This window comes from Grus americana, chromosome 3, assembly GCF_028858705.1.
Source record: "Grus americana isolate bGruAme1 chromosome 3, bGruAme1.mat, whole genome shotgun sequence".
NCBI classification, from domain to species: domain Eukaryota; kingdom Metazoa; phylum Chordata; class Aves; order Gruiformes; family Gruidae; genus Grus; species Grus americana.
In genome coordinates, this window is record NC_072854.1 from 23,307,739 (window position 1) to 23,325,720 (window position 17,982).

At 39.4% G+C, this 17,982-nt stretch overlaps 1 protein-coding gene across 5 annotated transcripts in view; it reads left to right on the forward strand.

Annotated features, from left to right (window-relative positions):
• MYOM2 (myomesin 2) overlaps positions 1 to 10,139 on the forward strand; it is an 85,472-nt gene extending 75,333 nt beyond the window's left edge. For 4 of the 5 annotated variants that reach the window (XM_054820650.1, XM_054820651.1, XM_054820653.1 and 1 more), the window contains 6 exons: positions 181 to 286; positions 2,713 to 2,876; positions 3,208 to 3,244; positions 3,369 to 3,391; positions 4,240 to 4,295; positions 9,056 to 10,139. In XM_054820650.1, the coding sequence (XP_054676625.1) occupies positions 181 to 286; positions 2,713 to 2,876; positions 3,208 to 3,244; positions 3,369 to 3,391; positions 4,240 to 4,295; positions 9,056 to 9,400 (731 nt within the window). In that variant the 3' untranslated portion in view covers positions 9,401 to 10,139. Of the gene's footprint in view, positions 1 to 180; positions 287 to 979; positions 2,259 to 2,712; positions 2,877 to 3,207; positions 3,245 to 3,368; positions 3,392 to 4,239; positions 4,296 to 9,055 lie in introns of those variants that run through there. The other variant, XM_054820655.1, reaches the window with a different exon arrangement.
• The last annotated feature ends 7,843 nt before the right edge of the window (positions 10,140 to 17,982 follow it).

Consider the following 17,982-nt stretch of genomic DNA (forward strand, 5'->3'; position numbering starts at 1 on the left):
TTGTGGTAGTTGAGAATCATGGCTCAGATCTTGATCTTTTTTTTTTTTTTTTTTTTTTTAAAATCCTGAGAGTACAAGTAATCCATTTGGTTGTTTCCTGTTTATTCCACTATCCTATTTGATCTGCATATCTTTCATTCCACTATCCTGTTTGATCTGCATATATTCTATTTTACATAGGTAAGTCGGCCTCTCCACTGAAGATCCTTTGCACTGAGGAAGGAATAAGGCTCCAGTGTTTCTTAAAGTACTACAATGAGGAAATGAAAGTCAACTGGTCTCACAGGTAGAGGAGAATATTTTTTCAATTTTATTTGAGAAAAAAATGCCATCTTTATGATTTACTATTTACTATTATGTGGTATTCATTTAGTTACTGGACCACATTAATGAATTTCTCTTTCCAGCACTTCATATTCTCTTTTCACATAGAGAGTACATAGAAATATTAACAGACTTGTCAGGAGGGCTGTAACAGCCAGGAAAAAAAAATAAATCTACAGTATTCCAGCCTCTTATTCAACACAAGACTGTTTGTCTTCCATTATATTATCTGGTTGGTTCAAATATAACAAAATATTCGAGCATCATTTTCCATTCAGGGCTGCCCTTTTCTTTAAATGGATGAAATTCTCCTCCAGTACTAGGTGAATACCAAGGATCTGCTCTCACAGTTTAATAAAAGCCTGTATTAAGAAAGGATTTTTTTTTTCAAACTGATACAGTCTTAAGTAACACAAAATATTTAATTCTGTTCATCTTCTTTGAAAAGATGTTCAATGGGGCACAGAATACTTTGAGAATAGCCCTCAGTGCTGAAATTATGTCAAGAAATGAGCTTTAAAGTTCCTGATAGTTTTCCACCCTCGTGTTACATTAATCTTTGACTTTGGAGGCACTCTATCCATCTGTGTGTTTACAGTTAAATGTGTGTTCAAATGCTTTGCTGTGTCAGGCCCTCATTTGTTTGAAACTGCAGGTAAGGTTTGGAAGGATTTTAAAACTCTTCAAGTGGTTTCAACTTTCACATTCCTTGATGGCCTACAAAGATGACACACAGTGAACTGGTCTGACTAGGACAGGAAGAGGCTGCTTTATTAGCATGTTGTCCTAGTTTTACAATGCTGTCCAGCCCTTGATTTCTGTGAAGACAGGAACACAAGAAAAGTGTCAGTGATCATCAGATTCAGGGAGCTCAAGAACACTTCTGCAAGGGTATGCAGCTGTACTCATAACTCAAGCTTTGTATTCAGTAAGTTCTGCTCCTTCTTTCAATAAATGTGATACTAATACGATGGAAAGGAAAAGAAAAATATTTTTTGCCTCTGTCTTTTACTATGTCTGCTTGAGTTTTAAAAGTGACTTAGTCCATCTCACCATCCAGTTCACAGAAATACAAAAATAGAGAATGCTACATGGCTGGGAAGGAAATATCAGTGTGCATATTTATATTTACATACAGACACCTCCCCCTCCCCTAATATTTCAGATTTTATAAGGTCTTACACATTGATTGTATTGAAGAACATTGAACACAGATTTTGAACAAATAAAATTTCAATTGTCCCATGAATACAATGATTGGAAGCCAAAGTTATTAAAACTAAAACAAAGACTAAAACAAACAAACAAATGAACCAACCTCTCCCAGCCTTTCCAAACCTCCTGGCTCTTTTAAATGGAGTTCTAGCAATATTTTTCCTGGAAAAAATGAAAGGCTAGACCATCCATAGTTTTTTTTACCATTGTCTGCACATCATGAAACATGCCATGCAAATTTCTAGCTAGCTTTGAAGTATCTGTAGCAGGGAAAATAACACAAGTCCTAAAGCCAGCATGCATCATCCACTCATGGCACAGTGGGGAATATTATATGTAGTATTTTCTAATATATAGTAGTTTCTACCCAGGTATCTAATTTGGTATGCTGAACTCAATGTAGTCAACTTACAGAAAAAGAAATAGTAAAAATTCCTTTTTTCCCATCCAAGTAACTCTCTAGCTATGAAGCATTGCACGCTCTCCCTAAATAGCTTCAGGACAGATTACGGAGCGGAAGAACCACTGATCTGAATCAGTAGGGCATTTCTTATGTTCTTAGCTTAGAAAGGGCTGATAGGTCAATAGAATGCTACTGGTTTTTAACGACCTCTTTATTAATTATCTGCAGTTAGGAAACTTGCTTCTTGTCTTGTTCTTAAAAAAAACAAAGGTGTATTTTGACTTGATGTAAGAATAATAAATTATATGCAAATCTTTTATTTTTTTCTTCATCAGTTTTGAAGTTAATGAAAGGTAAAGATTTTTTTCCTCATCAGAAAAGGTTATTTGCCTCTAATTTACTATTCTGATGTATTCCATGGTAGTGTGTATGAAGTGTACAGAACTCTAAAGTCATGCACCATTTTCACATGCAGACATGTATGTGCATATAGATATAAACACAGAAGATTGTGCGTGTGGAGAGAAGGAGAATGAGAAGAGGGTGAACCAATTAATCTTTGGAATGAAAGCTCAAGTTAATGGCTCCAAAGTGTTTCATACCCCCACTAGGAGGAAAAGAACTTCCTGTGAAATTGCTGTCAGTAGTTGCAATTTATCTGTAGTTTAGGAATAGTATGTTATCCTTTTTAACTTTTTATAGATGATCTCCTATGGAGAATATACATGAAAAGAATGTTCAGACTAATCTGTATTATTTATTTTTTCAAGGGAATCTAAGATTTCTTCTGGTGAAAAGATGAAGATTGGAGGTGGAGAGGATGTTGCCTGGTTGCAGATATGTGAACCCACTGAAAAGGATAAGGGGAACTACACCTTTGAAATCTTTGGCGACAAGGAATCCTACAAACGCACACTTGATCTGTCTGGGCAAGGTATAGTTATAAGATCCTTTATATGAAGGCTTTTCGTGGATTAAACAGAATTAACTGGTAATAATGAGAGGAATAACAGTAGAAAGAGAAAGCCTTTGGTCAGAACCAGTTGCAGTTTAGTTGTATAACTGTTATGATATTTTTAATCTTGTATCTGTTTTCACCACCAATGGCATTGGGTTACAGGGGTTTGGTTTCCCATTTTGATACTGTATAACCCTGTATGGGTTTTAAAAGAGCTTTAACAAGGGTATGTGTTTGAATGTTTATACTGAGCCCCAAATGCAAGTTATGGTCATGGACAATAACTCTCTCAACTGTTTTGTTACAGCTTTTGATGATGCATATGCAGAATTCCAGCGACTCAAGTAAGCACTACATCTTTTGCATTTTAATGCTGTAACAGTAGTGTCTTAACTTATGGAAAAAAATATTAATAATTTCATTAATAACATTATATATTTCTTTTCCTCTCCTCCTCAACAATTTTAGGGCAGCTGCTTTTGCTGAGAAGAGTAAGTTTATTTTACATTTTATCAAAGGTGTTCTACAATGTAGTCTAGTGTTCTCTTTAAGGCATCCATCATGATATGCTGTCACAGCTTTCAGAGTTCTGTGGCTGCAGAAATCCCCTGTTAGTGCATAATACTGCAATAATAATAGTAATTTGTGGGTTTATTTGCCTTTAATTTCAATGGAAACCCACTAAAAGTTTTACACATTTTGCAAGCCTCCACTATATCTTCTTGTGTCTGCAGAGGTTTTGTGAGGTGTGAGCTTCTGGGTATCACACAAGGAGGTGTTGACTCTGAAAGCTGGTGATGATACTAAATATTGGGATCTAACTATTAAGTAAAAAATTGCCTGCTAATGCCTGAGACACAGACAGTGGGGAAGCTTGTTACTTTTTGGGGCTGTAGGAATTCTGGTACTTTGATATCAATTCCCCTGGTAATGACAAGATGCTTCTGCCCACAAAGAGAGTGGCAGAACAAATTTTCCTTAGATCTTAGATACCACCAAGATGCTAAAAGCATCTTCCTTGCTTTGCTCTGTGCCCAAAGCACAAACTGTCAAGCTCAGCAGTAGCTTCAAGGTTGTTATGTATATCAGTTTAGAATGCTGTAGCACAATCTCTGCTAAAAAAGCTGAGGGGACCATAAAATATGTTAAAAAGAAGTAACACAAAATATCACAAGAATTGTATTATTTTATATTTAATTAACCAAGAAGTGCATTTTCTTAAAGATAAATCCAAACAAAAGTTGTGACTAATACGGCACCAAGTTATAAAATCATTAAAAAATTAGTAACTTTGAGTTCTAAACTTCACATGACCCACATATTTTTCTTTAACTCCTAGATCGTGGTAAAGTCATTGGTGGTTTGCCTGACGTCGTTACTATAATGGATGGGAAGGTAAGGACAGTTTCTGTCACTGAGTCATGCTGATTGTCAAGAGATTTGCTTTAATGGCAAAAGGGGAGTGAATGCAGATGATTTCATAGAATCAGAGAGCAGGAAGACAATTTAAACCACCTAATGGTAGTAATTTAATTGAGACACATGGAAAGTCACAAGTGAGCATAGGTACACCATAAGCTGACTGTGCAGTCAGAGGAGGCACAGCCTCAAGATTCAGATCTTAGGCAAGCAAGGTCAGCCTCAAGAGGAACTGGCCTTTTGTGCTGATTATGTAGAGGCTCTGAGTTAACTGCATACTCAAATCTGGGCTGGCTTTCAGCTCTGTTTACTGAGCAGAGCAGTTCAAGGGGAGAGCCCACTCCTGCCCTGTTCCCTCTTCCTTTATATTGGCATCTAGCCCCATTACTATATGTAATTATGGGAGATTGAAGGCCAATGATACACATATTTTTTTACATCAATAATAACTAAACACCCAGATACAATGTCAAAATTGGTAAATCTTCACAAAGTCCTTTCCTAGGTCACCTTGACTGCTGGAGATGAAATTTCGTGATGCTGACAGACTAGTGTTCCTTACTGGGCTTTTTGTCATGGTGGAGTGGGATCTCATGCAACCTCAGCCCAAACTCTCTGGGTACTAAGACAGAAGACGACTAGGGGAGAAACTAGGTATCTTCAGTCTGGGAAGAAAAATGACCGAAAGAGAAAAATAAAAAAAAAAAAAAAAGAAATCTGCAGCATTGTGCATGGTGCAGAGGAGGTACTTAGAAATGATTATCCAGCACTTCTCACAGCACAAGAACTAGGGAGTGCCTAATTACATGGTCATTACCGGCTTTAAAGAATCAAAAGGAAGTATTTTTTCAAGTGGCTCATAATTAATTTGTGCCTTAGTGCCTTAGGTGAAAATAGATTTGGGTCCAAAAAAGAAAATAGGCAATATCATGAAAGGAAATCCAGCAGGGACCATTAAATACAATGTTCTTGATAAAACCTGTGCTTATAACCAGTTTATAAGCCACCAAATTGTGGAAAGCAGGAAGGTATACTGGGAATAGGATCACAGTCTTCGTCCTCTTTATTTTTGTACACTTTCTTAAGCAGTTGCTTTTGACATCTAAAAGAGCTAGATGAACTTTCATTCCGACTGACTATAGCAGATCAACTCACGAGCCAATGTGACTCTTACCATCTGCTGGCTATCAAGAGCATGTTGATCAGGCTGTTTATGTCTCATGTGAAGTGCATCTTCAGAGACCACAGCTGTGTCGCTTTGTGTGGAAGCTGTATTTCTTACCACCGCAGTAAGAGGTTGCACACAACTCTTCCAACTTTCTGTGTACTTGGCCATTTTCTGGATATCCAGGAGCAGCCTCTTTAGAAAGAAGTGGGATCATGTGGGCCTTGCAGTGGATGCTGAAAGCTACTCAACTCTGGACCAAACAGAGATGATTTTCCTCTGGGCCCATTCCTTCCTTTGTTTCTAATGGGTGTTCACATGAGGTGGCTGCTTATTGTGGTAGACAGAGCAAGAACCTCACAGCAAGAAAGTCAGTCTCTGAGGAGGTTAGGTATAAGTCACCCTATGACCAACATCTTAAAGCAATCTAACTGGAAGGAAACAGCTTGGTGAAGTCATCCCTGACTGCATGCACAGACTAGCTGCAGCTTCACAGAATCATAGAATGGTTTGGGTTGGAAGGGACCTTAAAGATCATCTAGTTCCAACCCCCCTGCTGTGGGCAGGGACACCCTCCACTTGACCAGTTTGATCAAAGCCTCATCCAGCCTGGCCTTGAACACTTCCAGAGATGGGGCATCCACAACCTCTCTGGGCAACCTGTTCCAGTGCCTCACCACCCTCACAGTGAAGAATTTCTTTCTAACATCTAATCTAAATCGACCCTCCTTCAGCTTGAACCCATTACCCCTTGTCCTGTCACTACACTCCCTGATAAACAGTCCCTCACCATCTTTTCTGTAGGTCCCTTTAGGTACTGGAAGGCCGCAATAAGATCTCCCTGGAGCCTTCTCTTCTCCAGGCTGAACAACCCCAATTCTCTCAGCCTGTCCTCATAGGAGAGGTGCTCCAGCCCTCTGGTCATCTTTGTGGCCCTCCTCTGGACCTGCTCCAACAGGTCCACGTTTCCTCATACAGCCATGCCCTAAACCCCCACAACCTTATATTAAGGAAATGCTACATAGTGAGTTTCCAGAAGTAAAAGTCTTCAAAGGGGGCCTAATCATGTGAGGATTATAGAACTGAATGTGTGAAGAGAAAATCTCTGATTCCTGAAATCAGGCAAACCAAAATGTATCACAAGGAAATGAAACTTTATAATCACCTCTAAATTAAAAATTGACAGGTAGCATGCAAGAATCACATAAGTACAGGTGTGAGAAGTAACTATAAAAAAAAAAAGAGCAGAGAGTTTTCCTCATGTAGTGGAACAGTGTAACTATATAAATGTATGGACACAAGACAAAGCTTTAATAGTGCTTCTTATGAGAGTACAAAAGATTTTAAGTCAGATATATAATTTAATAAATTAGAACAGGCCCAAATGATCTCAAATGACTGTGGAATATATCTGTTCTCTGGTAAGTTTTTAATATTAACTTATTAAGACTTGATTAATTATCATGAATTAATTATTAATTGCTCTTAAATGAGGTCACTTTTGAGGGCAATAGTCATGAAATGTTGCCTGAGTTACAGAAAGGATGGTAAGATTTAAACTTAAGTAATTAGACATTAGTTTGATTTTCCAATATTTTATTTTAGTGTTTGCATCATTAGTCTTTTAAATATTTTATAGTAAGGCTAGTTCCTATAGGGTATTAGTTAACTTTACATCCTACATGATATCACTTCTTTAAGAGTACTAACACTTAGGCTGTCACTAGGTTGTACCCAGAGCATGCAAATCTCCCTCCAACATTCCCCTTTGACTCTGGAGGCATGTAATATGCAAGACTGCTTCTATTTGTGAACGTATGGCACCTTTGATCACTTAAAATTTCTTGTTGTTTTATTTTTTTTCTCTGAGTTCTGGCATGGCTATTCATTCGTCATAATTCAAGAAAAATACTGTACAAAAATATGCATGTGTGCACACAGATGGACTTTCTCTGCTCCCTCTGGGTCAGGAGCCTGTGAAACCTGAAGGGGAATATGGAGAGGAGGGGAATATAAGGAAGCATTCTGGTAGAAACTATCATCAGTTTGGGGGTTTTCATTGTTTTTGGTTTGGTTTGGTTTTTTTCCCTAACACAGTGGTGCATATGTGAAATTCTTAAGGTGACTTTTAATCATCTAGGGCAGAATTTTGTGCAGAATGAGTTTCAAGCAAAGGTGGACAAAATAGGCACTAATCAATGCAACTTCTCAAATGATTATTTCCTTCATTCTGTCATCACAGACTGGTAGGGGTTGGAAGAGACCTCTGGAGATCTAGTCCAACCCCCCTGCTAAAGCAAGATCACCTAGAGCAGGTTGCACAGGATTGCATCCAGGTGGCTTTTGAGTATCTCCAGAGAAGGAGACTCCACAACCTCTCTGGGCAGCCGGTTCCAGTGCTCGGTCACTCTCAAAGTGAAGAAGCTTTTCCTCATGTTCAGATGGAATTTCCTGTGTTCCAGTGTGTGCCCATTGCCTCTTGTCCTGTTGCTGGGCACCATTGAAAAGAGTCTGGCCCCATCCTCTTGACACCCACCCTTTAGATATTTATAAGCATTGATCAGATCCCCCCTCAGTCTTTTCCAGACTAAACAGACCCAGCTCTCAGCCTTTCCTCATACGAGAGATGCTCCAGTCCCCTAATCATCTTTGTAGCCCTTCGCTGGACTCTCTCCAGTAGTACCCTGTCTTTCTTGAACTGGGGAGCCCAGAACTCCAGATGTGGCCTCACCAGGGCAGAGTAGAGGGGGAGGATAACCTCCCTCAACCTGCTGGCCACACTCTTCTTAATGCACCCTGTACCTAAATACATAAAGGTTATATACATATACATATGGCGGTCAAAATGGGGTTCAGTAGTAACTATATAAAAATCTGGAAGAACAACCATGAAAATTTTATGGGCTTCTTCAATCTCAGTTCAGTCCTTGGAAAATACCTGAACTGCAGGTTCAGGATGGCAGGTTATTTTAGCTATTCTCTGAATACACTGTACACATGTGTAACACTTTGACAACATTTATGTATTATTTAATCTTCATGAAATATTTCCATTTTACTAGTCAGAAGCACCTGGAATCAATGTCCAATGATTCATGTTATATACTCTATTTTTAAGTGTTTTTTGTTTTGTTTTTTTGTTTTTAAATTATTATCATCTCAAGCAAGAACCTCAGGAGGCCTTGGTCAGAAAAGATTTTCTCAGTTCTCCCCGCTGCTGTGTACAGGGAAACTTCAAGGATGTTTTTAAACCTATCATTGCCTGAACCTCATGTCAGACTAATGGGCTGTCAGGAGTCTCCTGCAGGCAGGACTGTAATGACAGTCCAACTTACCATCTTCAGACACTGTTACCCTGAAGCTATTACTGCATCACAGACACTGGTAAGATGGTGGAAAGACTGAATCAAAGGAAAAAAAATAGGAACTCTACTTTTCAGTCCTCAAGAACATGATACCTGTCTTATTTTAATTAACTCGGAATAAAAAGTGCCTGAAAGCAATATTGAGAATATTCTGGTTAAACAAATCTGACTGATCCTTAAAATTACTTCTTTTTTTCCTCCCTCAGACGCTGAATCTGACCTGTACTGTATTTGGAAATCCTGACCCTGAAGTGATTTGGTTCAAGAATGACAAGGTCTTTGAATTTAATGAGCACTATGCATTTTCACTGGAACAAGGGAAATATGCCAGTTTAACAATCAAGGGAGTGAGCTCAGAAGACTCGGGCAAATATAGCATCCATGTCAAGAACAAGTATGGTGGGGAAACAGTGGATGTCACTGTAAGTGTGTACAGACATGGTGAAAAAATGCCTGAAATTAAGCCAGGCCAGCTTGCTAAACCCAGGCCAATACCACCATCAGAAGAAGTCCTCAAACCTGAGGGCAAGGCAAAATCCAGGAACAAGTAAAGCTTGACACTACCTTTGACAAACAGAATAGAATACATGAGCTGTAGTTGAGGTGCTCCCACACGTAACTAATTGGTAATGTCCAAAGGGAAACTGAGCTTTTAGGAGTTTGCTTTAGGGAGGTAGCTGTGCTATGGTGCTGTACACATCTGCAACAATCTCATTTTGAATATATGTAATAGGGTGGGACTTGCAAAAAGCCAAATGCCTGCCAGAGGTTCCCAATGGCAGGTTGCAGAAACCTACAGTAAACCTCCATTTCCATCCTCTCCAACCCTCTGCAAAAATCCCAACAAAACAAACCAACAACCCGCTGAGAACAAATGTCCCATCACTAAAAACAGCGAACTGCAGTTAGATACATATTCAGAAATGGTTCCTGCTTTGTTACACACACAGTCTCTTTGGCTTTGAAGTGTCTGATCATGTAAGTCTAGTGGATAGTCTCTATTTAGTAGTGATATTGTTGTTTTATAGTGTGAGTTTATCTTTAGTAGGGTTTTACAAATGTTCACTGTTTACTCATTGAAGCATAGGTCACATGGTTGTATTTTGTTTTTCTTGCTTTGTGTTAATAAAACTTTAAAAGTCACCTTTGCTACTTACTGCTCCAAATCACACCTAACTAGTTCTGTTTACTCTCTTTCATTGTTTAATTATTGCTTATTGCACAATTTCACAGCTGGTAGCATGCAGACTATTGACTTTCAATAAAGAATGCAAATTATGGTTAATCACAGTCACTGGGTGGCACTTGCGACATTAATTTTACCCTTTACAATACAGGTCAAGATGCAAGCTCAAACGGGTACCAAAAGACATGCATACAATTCAGTCACTTAGGATAATTATGTCTTTGATTCTTCTCTACCCAAAATGAACAACAGAACTCTTCCATGGGTGACGTAATGTCCTACTAGGCAAAGATTTCAATATGTGCTTATCATGAAGCTTTCAAACAGAATGGGCTTCAGTGAGATTACTTGCATCTCTGCCATTAATATATGTTGAGTGTTTGCAGCACTGGCTTTTTCAGATCAGGTTCTCTAGTCAACAAAAGTCCATTTGTCTACCTAGATGAGCCTTTGTATTTGCTAACCAGCTGTCAGCAAAGAGTTCTTCTAAAGGTAAGTTAACATTGGTGAAAGATACAAACATCCTGGATGCATCGCTCCTCTCTTGTGACTTCTCCCAGTCTCTAGGTCAAATGTGAGGAAAAGGGAACATTGTGGGAAGCAGGGGAGCTTGGATGAGGGGTGGCCTGGAGCAATGGCACTCTGCAAAATTTTCACTGGAGAAACTGGATGAAAGCGTTTGGCAGAAACATCGGGACCGTAACTTGTGTTTGAGGTCATGGCTCAAAAGCCAGTGCAGAGTTTCTGACAGCCTCTGAGCATAATTATGGAAAATATGGAAATAATTGTTCTGGCTTTTTAATTTTATTTTATTTTTCCAGCAGACAAACTGAAAAAAACAGGAAAATGAACAGTTTCAGAGTAAATTCAATCTCAGGGCTTTTTTTTTTTTCTTCCCCCCCCCGCCCCCCTCATCTAAGTGACATAGACCTTCCATTGTTTTTTCTGGGAAACAAATACTTCACTTGATTAAAAAAATGTTTTATTTTTGAGACAGATGAAAAGCAGAGGAAATGAGAAGCCAATTTACGAGCTGTCAGATACAGGAGGTTGGAGCACTCATCTGGGAGACAGGAGAGCAGCATTCAGTCATTGTCCTTCCCCCTCCTCTCCACCCATGGGGATTTGAACCTGTATCTCTGACCACCAAGGGTAGTGCACTAATCCACAGTCTTCCCTGTATTTGGAAGTGCTACTTCTTTTTATCCTTTTTTTACTTTGTCTGACTAGGTAAACAGACTGAACAAGAGACTAGACCTCTCACATAAGCATGTTAAATGCTAGGTTTGAGAGGTTTTCTCCCTTTCTTGTACTTTATCTTAGTTTTCAGTATTTAAGGAGGGATTGAGGATGTGATACTGTAGACTACTTAAGAACCTGATGGTTTGAACAGATAATGATGAATTCATTGTAGTTTCAACTTCCTCAAGTAAGAAAGGATGCAAGTCTCCTTTTGCAACTCATTGATATCTGTGAGTAGTCATGATAAAAAAAGAACAGGCCAGTTCTGGAAAGGAGTCTTTAATCACACTTTATTAAAAGATGCTTTGATTTTAAATAAACAGCTTTTTGAAAGATTTGTGTACTCAGAGCCAAAGAACAGTGAGTTTATATTTAAGGACAGTATAACCAGCCAGGAATTACACCGGACAGTAATGAAAAATGCTTCTTTTGGGTGAAAAGTTCTTGTGGCTATAGAACCACATTCTGTGTCTGGTCATTGAATGAAAGTGTCTGAGAGGGTTAAAGACTGAAGAACGTGATGTTTCTGTGAGATAGTTTATTTAGAAAATTTTAGACCACAAAGCAAAACAAGGATTTATCTTCCAAATATCTATCAAAATAAGAAAACATTTTTATATGAATCTTTCATCACAAGAACTCCAGCAAATATCTCAATAAAACAACTAAGATTTTCTTATTTTCTATTCTAATTTCTTATTAAAGGCCTTTAATGTTTTCAAAATCTTACTATGGCAGGCTCATAAAACATCAGAGCTAGTCTCCATAGCATACAAAGGGAGTATCAGCAAGAATTTAATATTATTCTTATCTCCTTCTACAGTACACAGGTTAATTTTAGCTGAGACTATCAAATTATTGCATGTTATGGCAGCTTTTCAGAGGTATCCTTGGGCACAGGAGACAAGGTGAGTTCATCTCGGTTGTACCTTTAGCTGGCCTTCTTAGTTAAGCAAGCTTCACTTATTTCCTTCCAGGCAAACAGAAATAATTTATTATGACAGTTAATCCTCTGCTGAAGTACAGAAATTATCATTCACAGGAACATTGTATTCAAAAGGCTAAGGACTTCCTATAAACTGTTTCACATTTCTCAGTGTTCAGTGTACCTTTGATTCTTTTGCACACATGTATAAATCTTGTTATCAGTGCTAGGAAATGAATCGGGTCAACTCTGTTTAAAAGGGACTATCTTTTCAGCGTGAACGTGCATCTAGTTGCCCAGAGGGGCAATACAATTGGATGGATGTTAGAGGGACAAATAGGGTGCTCTGGTAATTAAGTCCGATGGAATACATGATGAGGCATATTAGCATTTGCACACACTCTTCACAGACTTGGTGTCAGCATTAGTTTAATTAATAAACATTTTGAAGGGGGAAGAGAAGAAGGTAAGATTTGCTGGAGAAGGTCTAATGCCAAACGAGCCTACTCTCACTAAGGTCAAGGGAGATTGATGAATTTATACTGGATGTGAATCTAGTTATTTTCACAAACCTAGGGGGGCATTACAGTGAATTAGCTATTTCAGTTACCTTTGAGAAGAAATGCTTCTATTAGAATGATTTTCTGTCACACTGGTGAGTTTTGTGTTGTCTGAGTTTCATGTTGCGCTTTTCTAGGCAGATAAGATGTCAGCCAGTTGTGCTGATGGGCCAAAGTCGTGGCTGTGTCTGTCATGTTGGCGTTCTGCTACAAGGCTGGCAAGGCTGCCTTTTCTCCAAGCACCTGCTTCCTTTGAATCAGTTTTGCTATTTTACTGTTTATTTTCTTGAAAACAAGTTCTATGAAAATTCCTCCTAAGGCCAATTTACAGGTGCTTTTTATGAGGAAAAGATTTTTTTTTATGACAGTATTTGCCTCTAGTGTAAATCTTTCCCGAACCCATAAGGTTCACTTGCATCCCACAGCTCAAAAACTTGTGCAGACTTCATTAATCTGCTCTTGTATGGAGACGGAGGTTCAGTGATAATAGCACCCTAAGTGATGTTAATGCACAGACAGCTTTTAAAGGAAACTTTTGAAATATAATAAAGCTCTTTATTTTCTGTTTTGTAGAACTAAGAATATGACCTCTAGATGGCACCAGAAGAACAAGATAGAAATGAGCAGCTCTTAAAAAATTCTGCCAGCTATAGCATATCCATCATTTTGATGCAAACACATCACTTAGGGAATGGGAGATTATTAAAAGCATTATACTTATGCCAGTGACAAGGACAGGTCCAGCAAATGACTGTTTCCCGGAAATAGCAGGTGATTTTGCAAGCAATAACGCTGCCTCTTAATCTTTGCATGACGCACATTAAGAGGTTAAGCATGCCTTGTAAAATATTGCAAGACTCATGTTACATCAAGTTTCTCCTTAGGATATGAAAACCACTGCATATTGACTATATTTATGAAGGGAGCTTTGAATTCAGGCTCTAAAGGCAAACCTCTCAGACTTAGCAGCTTCCATAGGTTTTCAAAACACTGTTTCTAATATTGCAAGGCCCGTGCCCTACAATTTTTGTTCAGTCTTTACAGAGGGATGATTCCATTTGAAATTAACGGGAGGTCTGGGAGCAAAGAGTGCAGGGTCTGGCTCTCAGCACTGCCACTGCAAGATTCAGTGATGTCGAGACCTGTAAGAAACTACCAGTAGCCTTCTATATTAATATTTCATTCCTCATTGGAATGTGCAGTAACTCAGTACCAGCTTTGTCCTTGGGTATTAGCTCAAGGTTTATCAGATTGTTATATTTTAAAAATAGCACACTTGACCTCACATCATTTCCTTCATGAACATTTGAACTTTGTGTGGGTGCGTTAGAGGACTGTTAACTTGTAATAAACTTGTCTCATTTTTTAAGTTAATGTAACTTCATTTTCTGTTATTGTTGCTCCTCTGTTACATTAATATTGTACAGCTGAGAGTCTGATAGAAAAAAGAGACTTAGACACCCTACTGCAGTTAGAAGTAATATGGTTAACAGCTGCAGCTAACGCCTTTCCCATGGTATCCTGAACTACCCATCAGGGTTGTCCCATGCAGATTTCACCGGGCACCAGTGTCCCCCAGGAGGGAATTTGCCCTCCACCCTGCCAAGGGCCTCTGTGGGAAGCCATTACCCATCCGATGACGTTGGTGCACACAGCATGTAGAAGAGAGGCAGACAGAAAGAGCTACAACTTCTGTTAAAGACAGAGCCAGTGCAGCTCTTTACCATTTTAAATCATGGTAAAAATGATGACCAGAATTTTAGTCTGCTGACTTAGTGACCACTTTGAATGAAGAAGTGCACTAAAAGCCAATCCAACAATTGTAAATCAACCCTAAAGCCAGCCCTCCTTGATTGCAAGATAATGTGTGAAAAAGAACCCTACATAGTTGTGTGCCACTTTTGCTGTCTGGGAAAAAAATGCCTTCCACATATGAAAATGGCAATCAACCTCCTGCATGGTGCTTAATGGGAGGTAAAACACAAGACGACTCCCTGGCTGGGAGTTATGAGGCCACATGCAGATGTCTCCATCTGAGCTAATCACTGAAACTCCCTTCTTAGAAAATGGAGAGAAACAAGTACTAGTAGGGCACAAGTCATGTCATTCTAAAGCAGGTGTCTCAAATAAGTGAGATGAATCATGACTATTCTTTCCACTGACTGCAAAGGGAGCTTAGCATAACCAGATTGGATGGGAGACATCTACATGGCTGATGTTTGAAGTTAGATGTGATAAATTCTGCACCATGTTTCTCTAATTTAATTAGCTCTTTAGTTGAAAAATCTATTTACAGACATGTTTCATAATAGCTGGAATTTTTGCTATGTTTTCACACGCTGGCTTCCTCTACTGAACTCCTGTATTTTGCAGTCTTTGATATCCTCCCTTGATAACCATGTTATTTTGAAATCTCTGTGCAAGCATTTGCTGACTTCCAGCTGCCACTTAGTCCCAACTCATAGTCGACTCTCATGATTTGGCCTTTACCAAGACATTGTGTTAGGCCTTCTATTCTTTTAAATATGTAAGTCTTCATCCCAGTTCTTGATTTGCTGTGATGCTGCTGTTAGTGTGGGACTTGTTTCTGCCTTTGCTCCTCTCAGTGCCACCGCTCCATGGCAACATCTCGATTGATAGATGCTGTAAGCCTTTCGTGGTCAATTAGTGCCCTTTTGCTAACCTCATAAGACATGCCTCGGACAGTTTCTCTGCCGTGCTGCCCAGGCACACCCTCTGGCTGGGGAACACGACTCTGTGGTTCTCATATGCCAAACTTCTTCCAGTGTACCTAAGGCAGTTCAGCGACTGGCCAAAGCTCGAATCTTCCTGGTCCTGGGATTGACCTGTCTGTTTCTGTCTCCTGGTTGTCTCTGACTACTTCCCAGTTATCTCTGTTCAACTCTGTTACTGTCTGGACTTGGTGGTTTCTTGGTATGATCTGCGTTCCTCTGTCATTCAGTCTGCTGTCTTTTGATACTGCTTTAATGGCAGAATCTGTACCAGTAAATAAAACAGTGCCAGGCCTGATTATCTAGTCCTTAGGCCAATATCCTGTACACATTACATTAACCTCTTCTAGTATCCTCCTCAAAATTTGATGTCATCTAAACTGCCTGCTGGAGACAGTATTTACCCACCCTAATTTCAGGTCAGGAGGTGTTTAGGAATGTGTGAGCTGACTTGCACCAAAACTTTGCTAAGGTCAGTCTGAACAAGTAAATGTACTAGCTAATTATGTTCAGTGCTGATGCCTTAGCACTGGTTAATTTACTAGCAGAGGTTGTAACTAAAGTGTCCAAGCACCAGTAGCCATATGAAATGTGTATGTGATAGCATCAAGACTTAGTGTCCTGTTAGTAAGTAAATAATTGAACCTACATGGCCTGTTGTTCTCATAACCACTTTCAGCAAGCAAACCTATCCTAATGAAAATTAAATGTTTGGTTCAGCAGCCTGTGTGTCTCTGTACTGTTGGCAGCTGAACCCAGCATTTCTGGATGTTGACCCTTTCCTGTTCATAATGCCTTTTTATCAGCATCCACCACTGATTGTCTTCCCACAAATTTTTGGGTAACTTGGGGGAAAAAATGGGTTATGATTAACTGTTACATTAGTACTTGAACTCCTCTGTAACGTATACAGCACTTTGCAGGCTTAGACCTTAAACTTCCTGATTTTCTTCCTGGCTTTTGGGTAGACCTCCATGTCATATCCAGTAAACACCCGTGGCAGCTTTTGCTGTTAAAGGTTACGTTCTGACCTTTTAGGAACAGTTTGGACTCTTGTGATACCTTTCTCCTTATCTTGGTGCATACTCCCTGCTGCTCCAGTGTGTTTGGTATTTAAGCCTCATCAACAGGCTTCCTGGTTGCCTTGGATGTGTCTTTTTTCTCCAAGTGTGGCATGCAGACCTGTTACACTTTGTCATCAGGTCTTAAACCTGCTTTTGTGTTCCTTTTAAATACAATTGTGTTTTACATGCACAGCTCTCCTTTTCTGGTTTCAGGCAGCTAAATTCCTATGGATCGTATCCTTTTCAGGCTTACTCATCTGAAGTGAGTCTGTGTTCCATCCTGTGGTGACTGCTTGAAGTGTCCCGTCACAAATCAGAGAGTATCTCTTGCAGACCTCTCTGTCTCCTGTATCATCAAGTCACCTATATTGTAGTCCATTTAATTAACTGTGATTTCCCTTCTCAGAACCTTATCCTTACCTCATAGCACTGAAGCCTCAGAAACATAATTTCCATCACTTTGAGAGCTATGCATGATAATTTCTGATGGGCTCTGCTCAGGCCTCATGTCCATCCCATGCCAAAACGTGAACTGATAGGACTGTTCCATTCCAAAGAGCACAGCCAGTAATTCCTCTTCCATCTGAGCACAGTCTCTTTGGGCCTGACAGGCTTTAATTGAAAATGCCATGGGCCAATGACTTTGCAGTAACTGTGCTCCCAGGTCTCCTCCTGAGGCCTCGGGCTGTAATTACAGATGCTCCACAGGCGTTTCAGGATTGGCAGCTGGCTTATATTCATCTTTGTTCTTTCAGATGATCTTGTATCTTGATGCTCTGGTTGTTACATCATGGTTTCTTACCTATTCCTCAGTTTTACAAACATCTGATATGAAAGTGCAAAATGTAGGAAAAACTGCCTTCTGCACCTGTACATCTCTAGACATTTCCTTGAAGGCTCTCAGTTCCTGAGGATATATTCAGAGATGCAGAGGAGTTGGTAAGAGCTGACTATAGAAAGAACATTTGTTCCCAACACTTTCTTTGGAATTATGCTAATTTTATATCATGAGCCTTTGTTCAATATAGTCTATAAAAATGATTTGGGACAGCAAAAACCTCGGCACATGGGCATCCATTTGTGTTTATTCCCTTTACACAGGAGTTCTCTGGGGCCAGATCACTGAAAAAAGAAAGACCACATGGTTTCTTTGCCAATAAAAAAAGGCATTTGATTCTTATTGCATGCTTGACTTGAAGTCACCTACCTTGAGATCACACCTAAACTTTGAAAATTTTTTCAAACATTCCCAAGCCTCAGTTGACTTCCCATTCAATTTATTTATTCTTTCAAGTGCTTTGTCTTTTCACACATATTCAATCTTTCCTTGCCCACCCCCTCCTTTGCTGAATCACAAGTGATAGCCGTCAGTTATCACAATGGATCTGTTCCCATGCCTGAATAGGTGCTTGAAAATCCAGGAT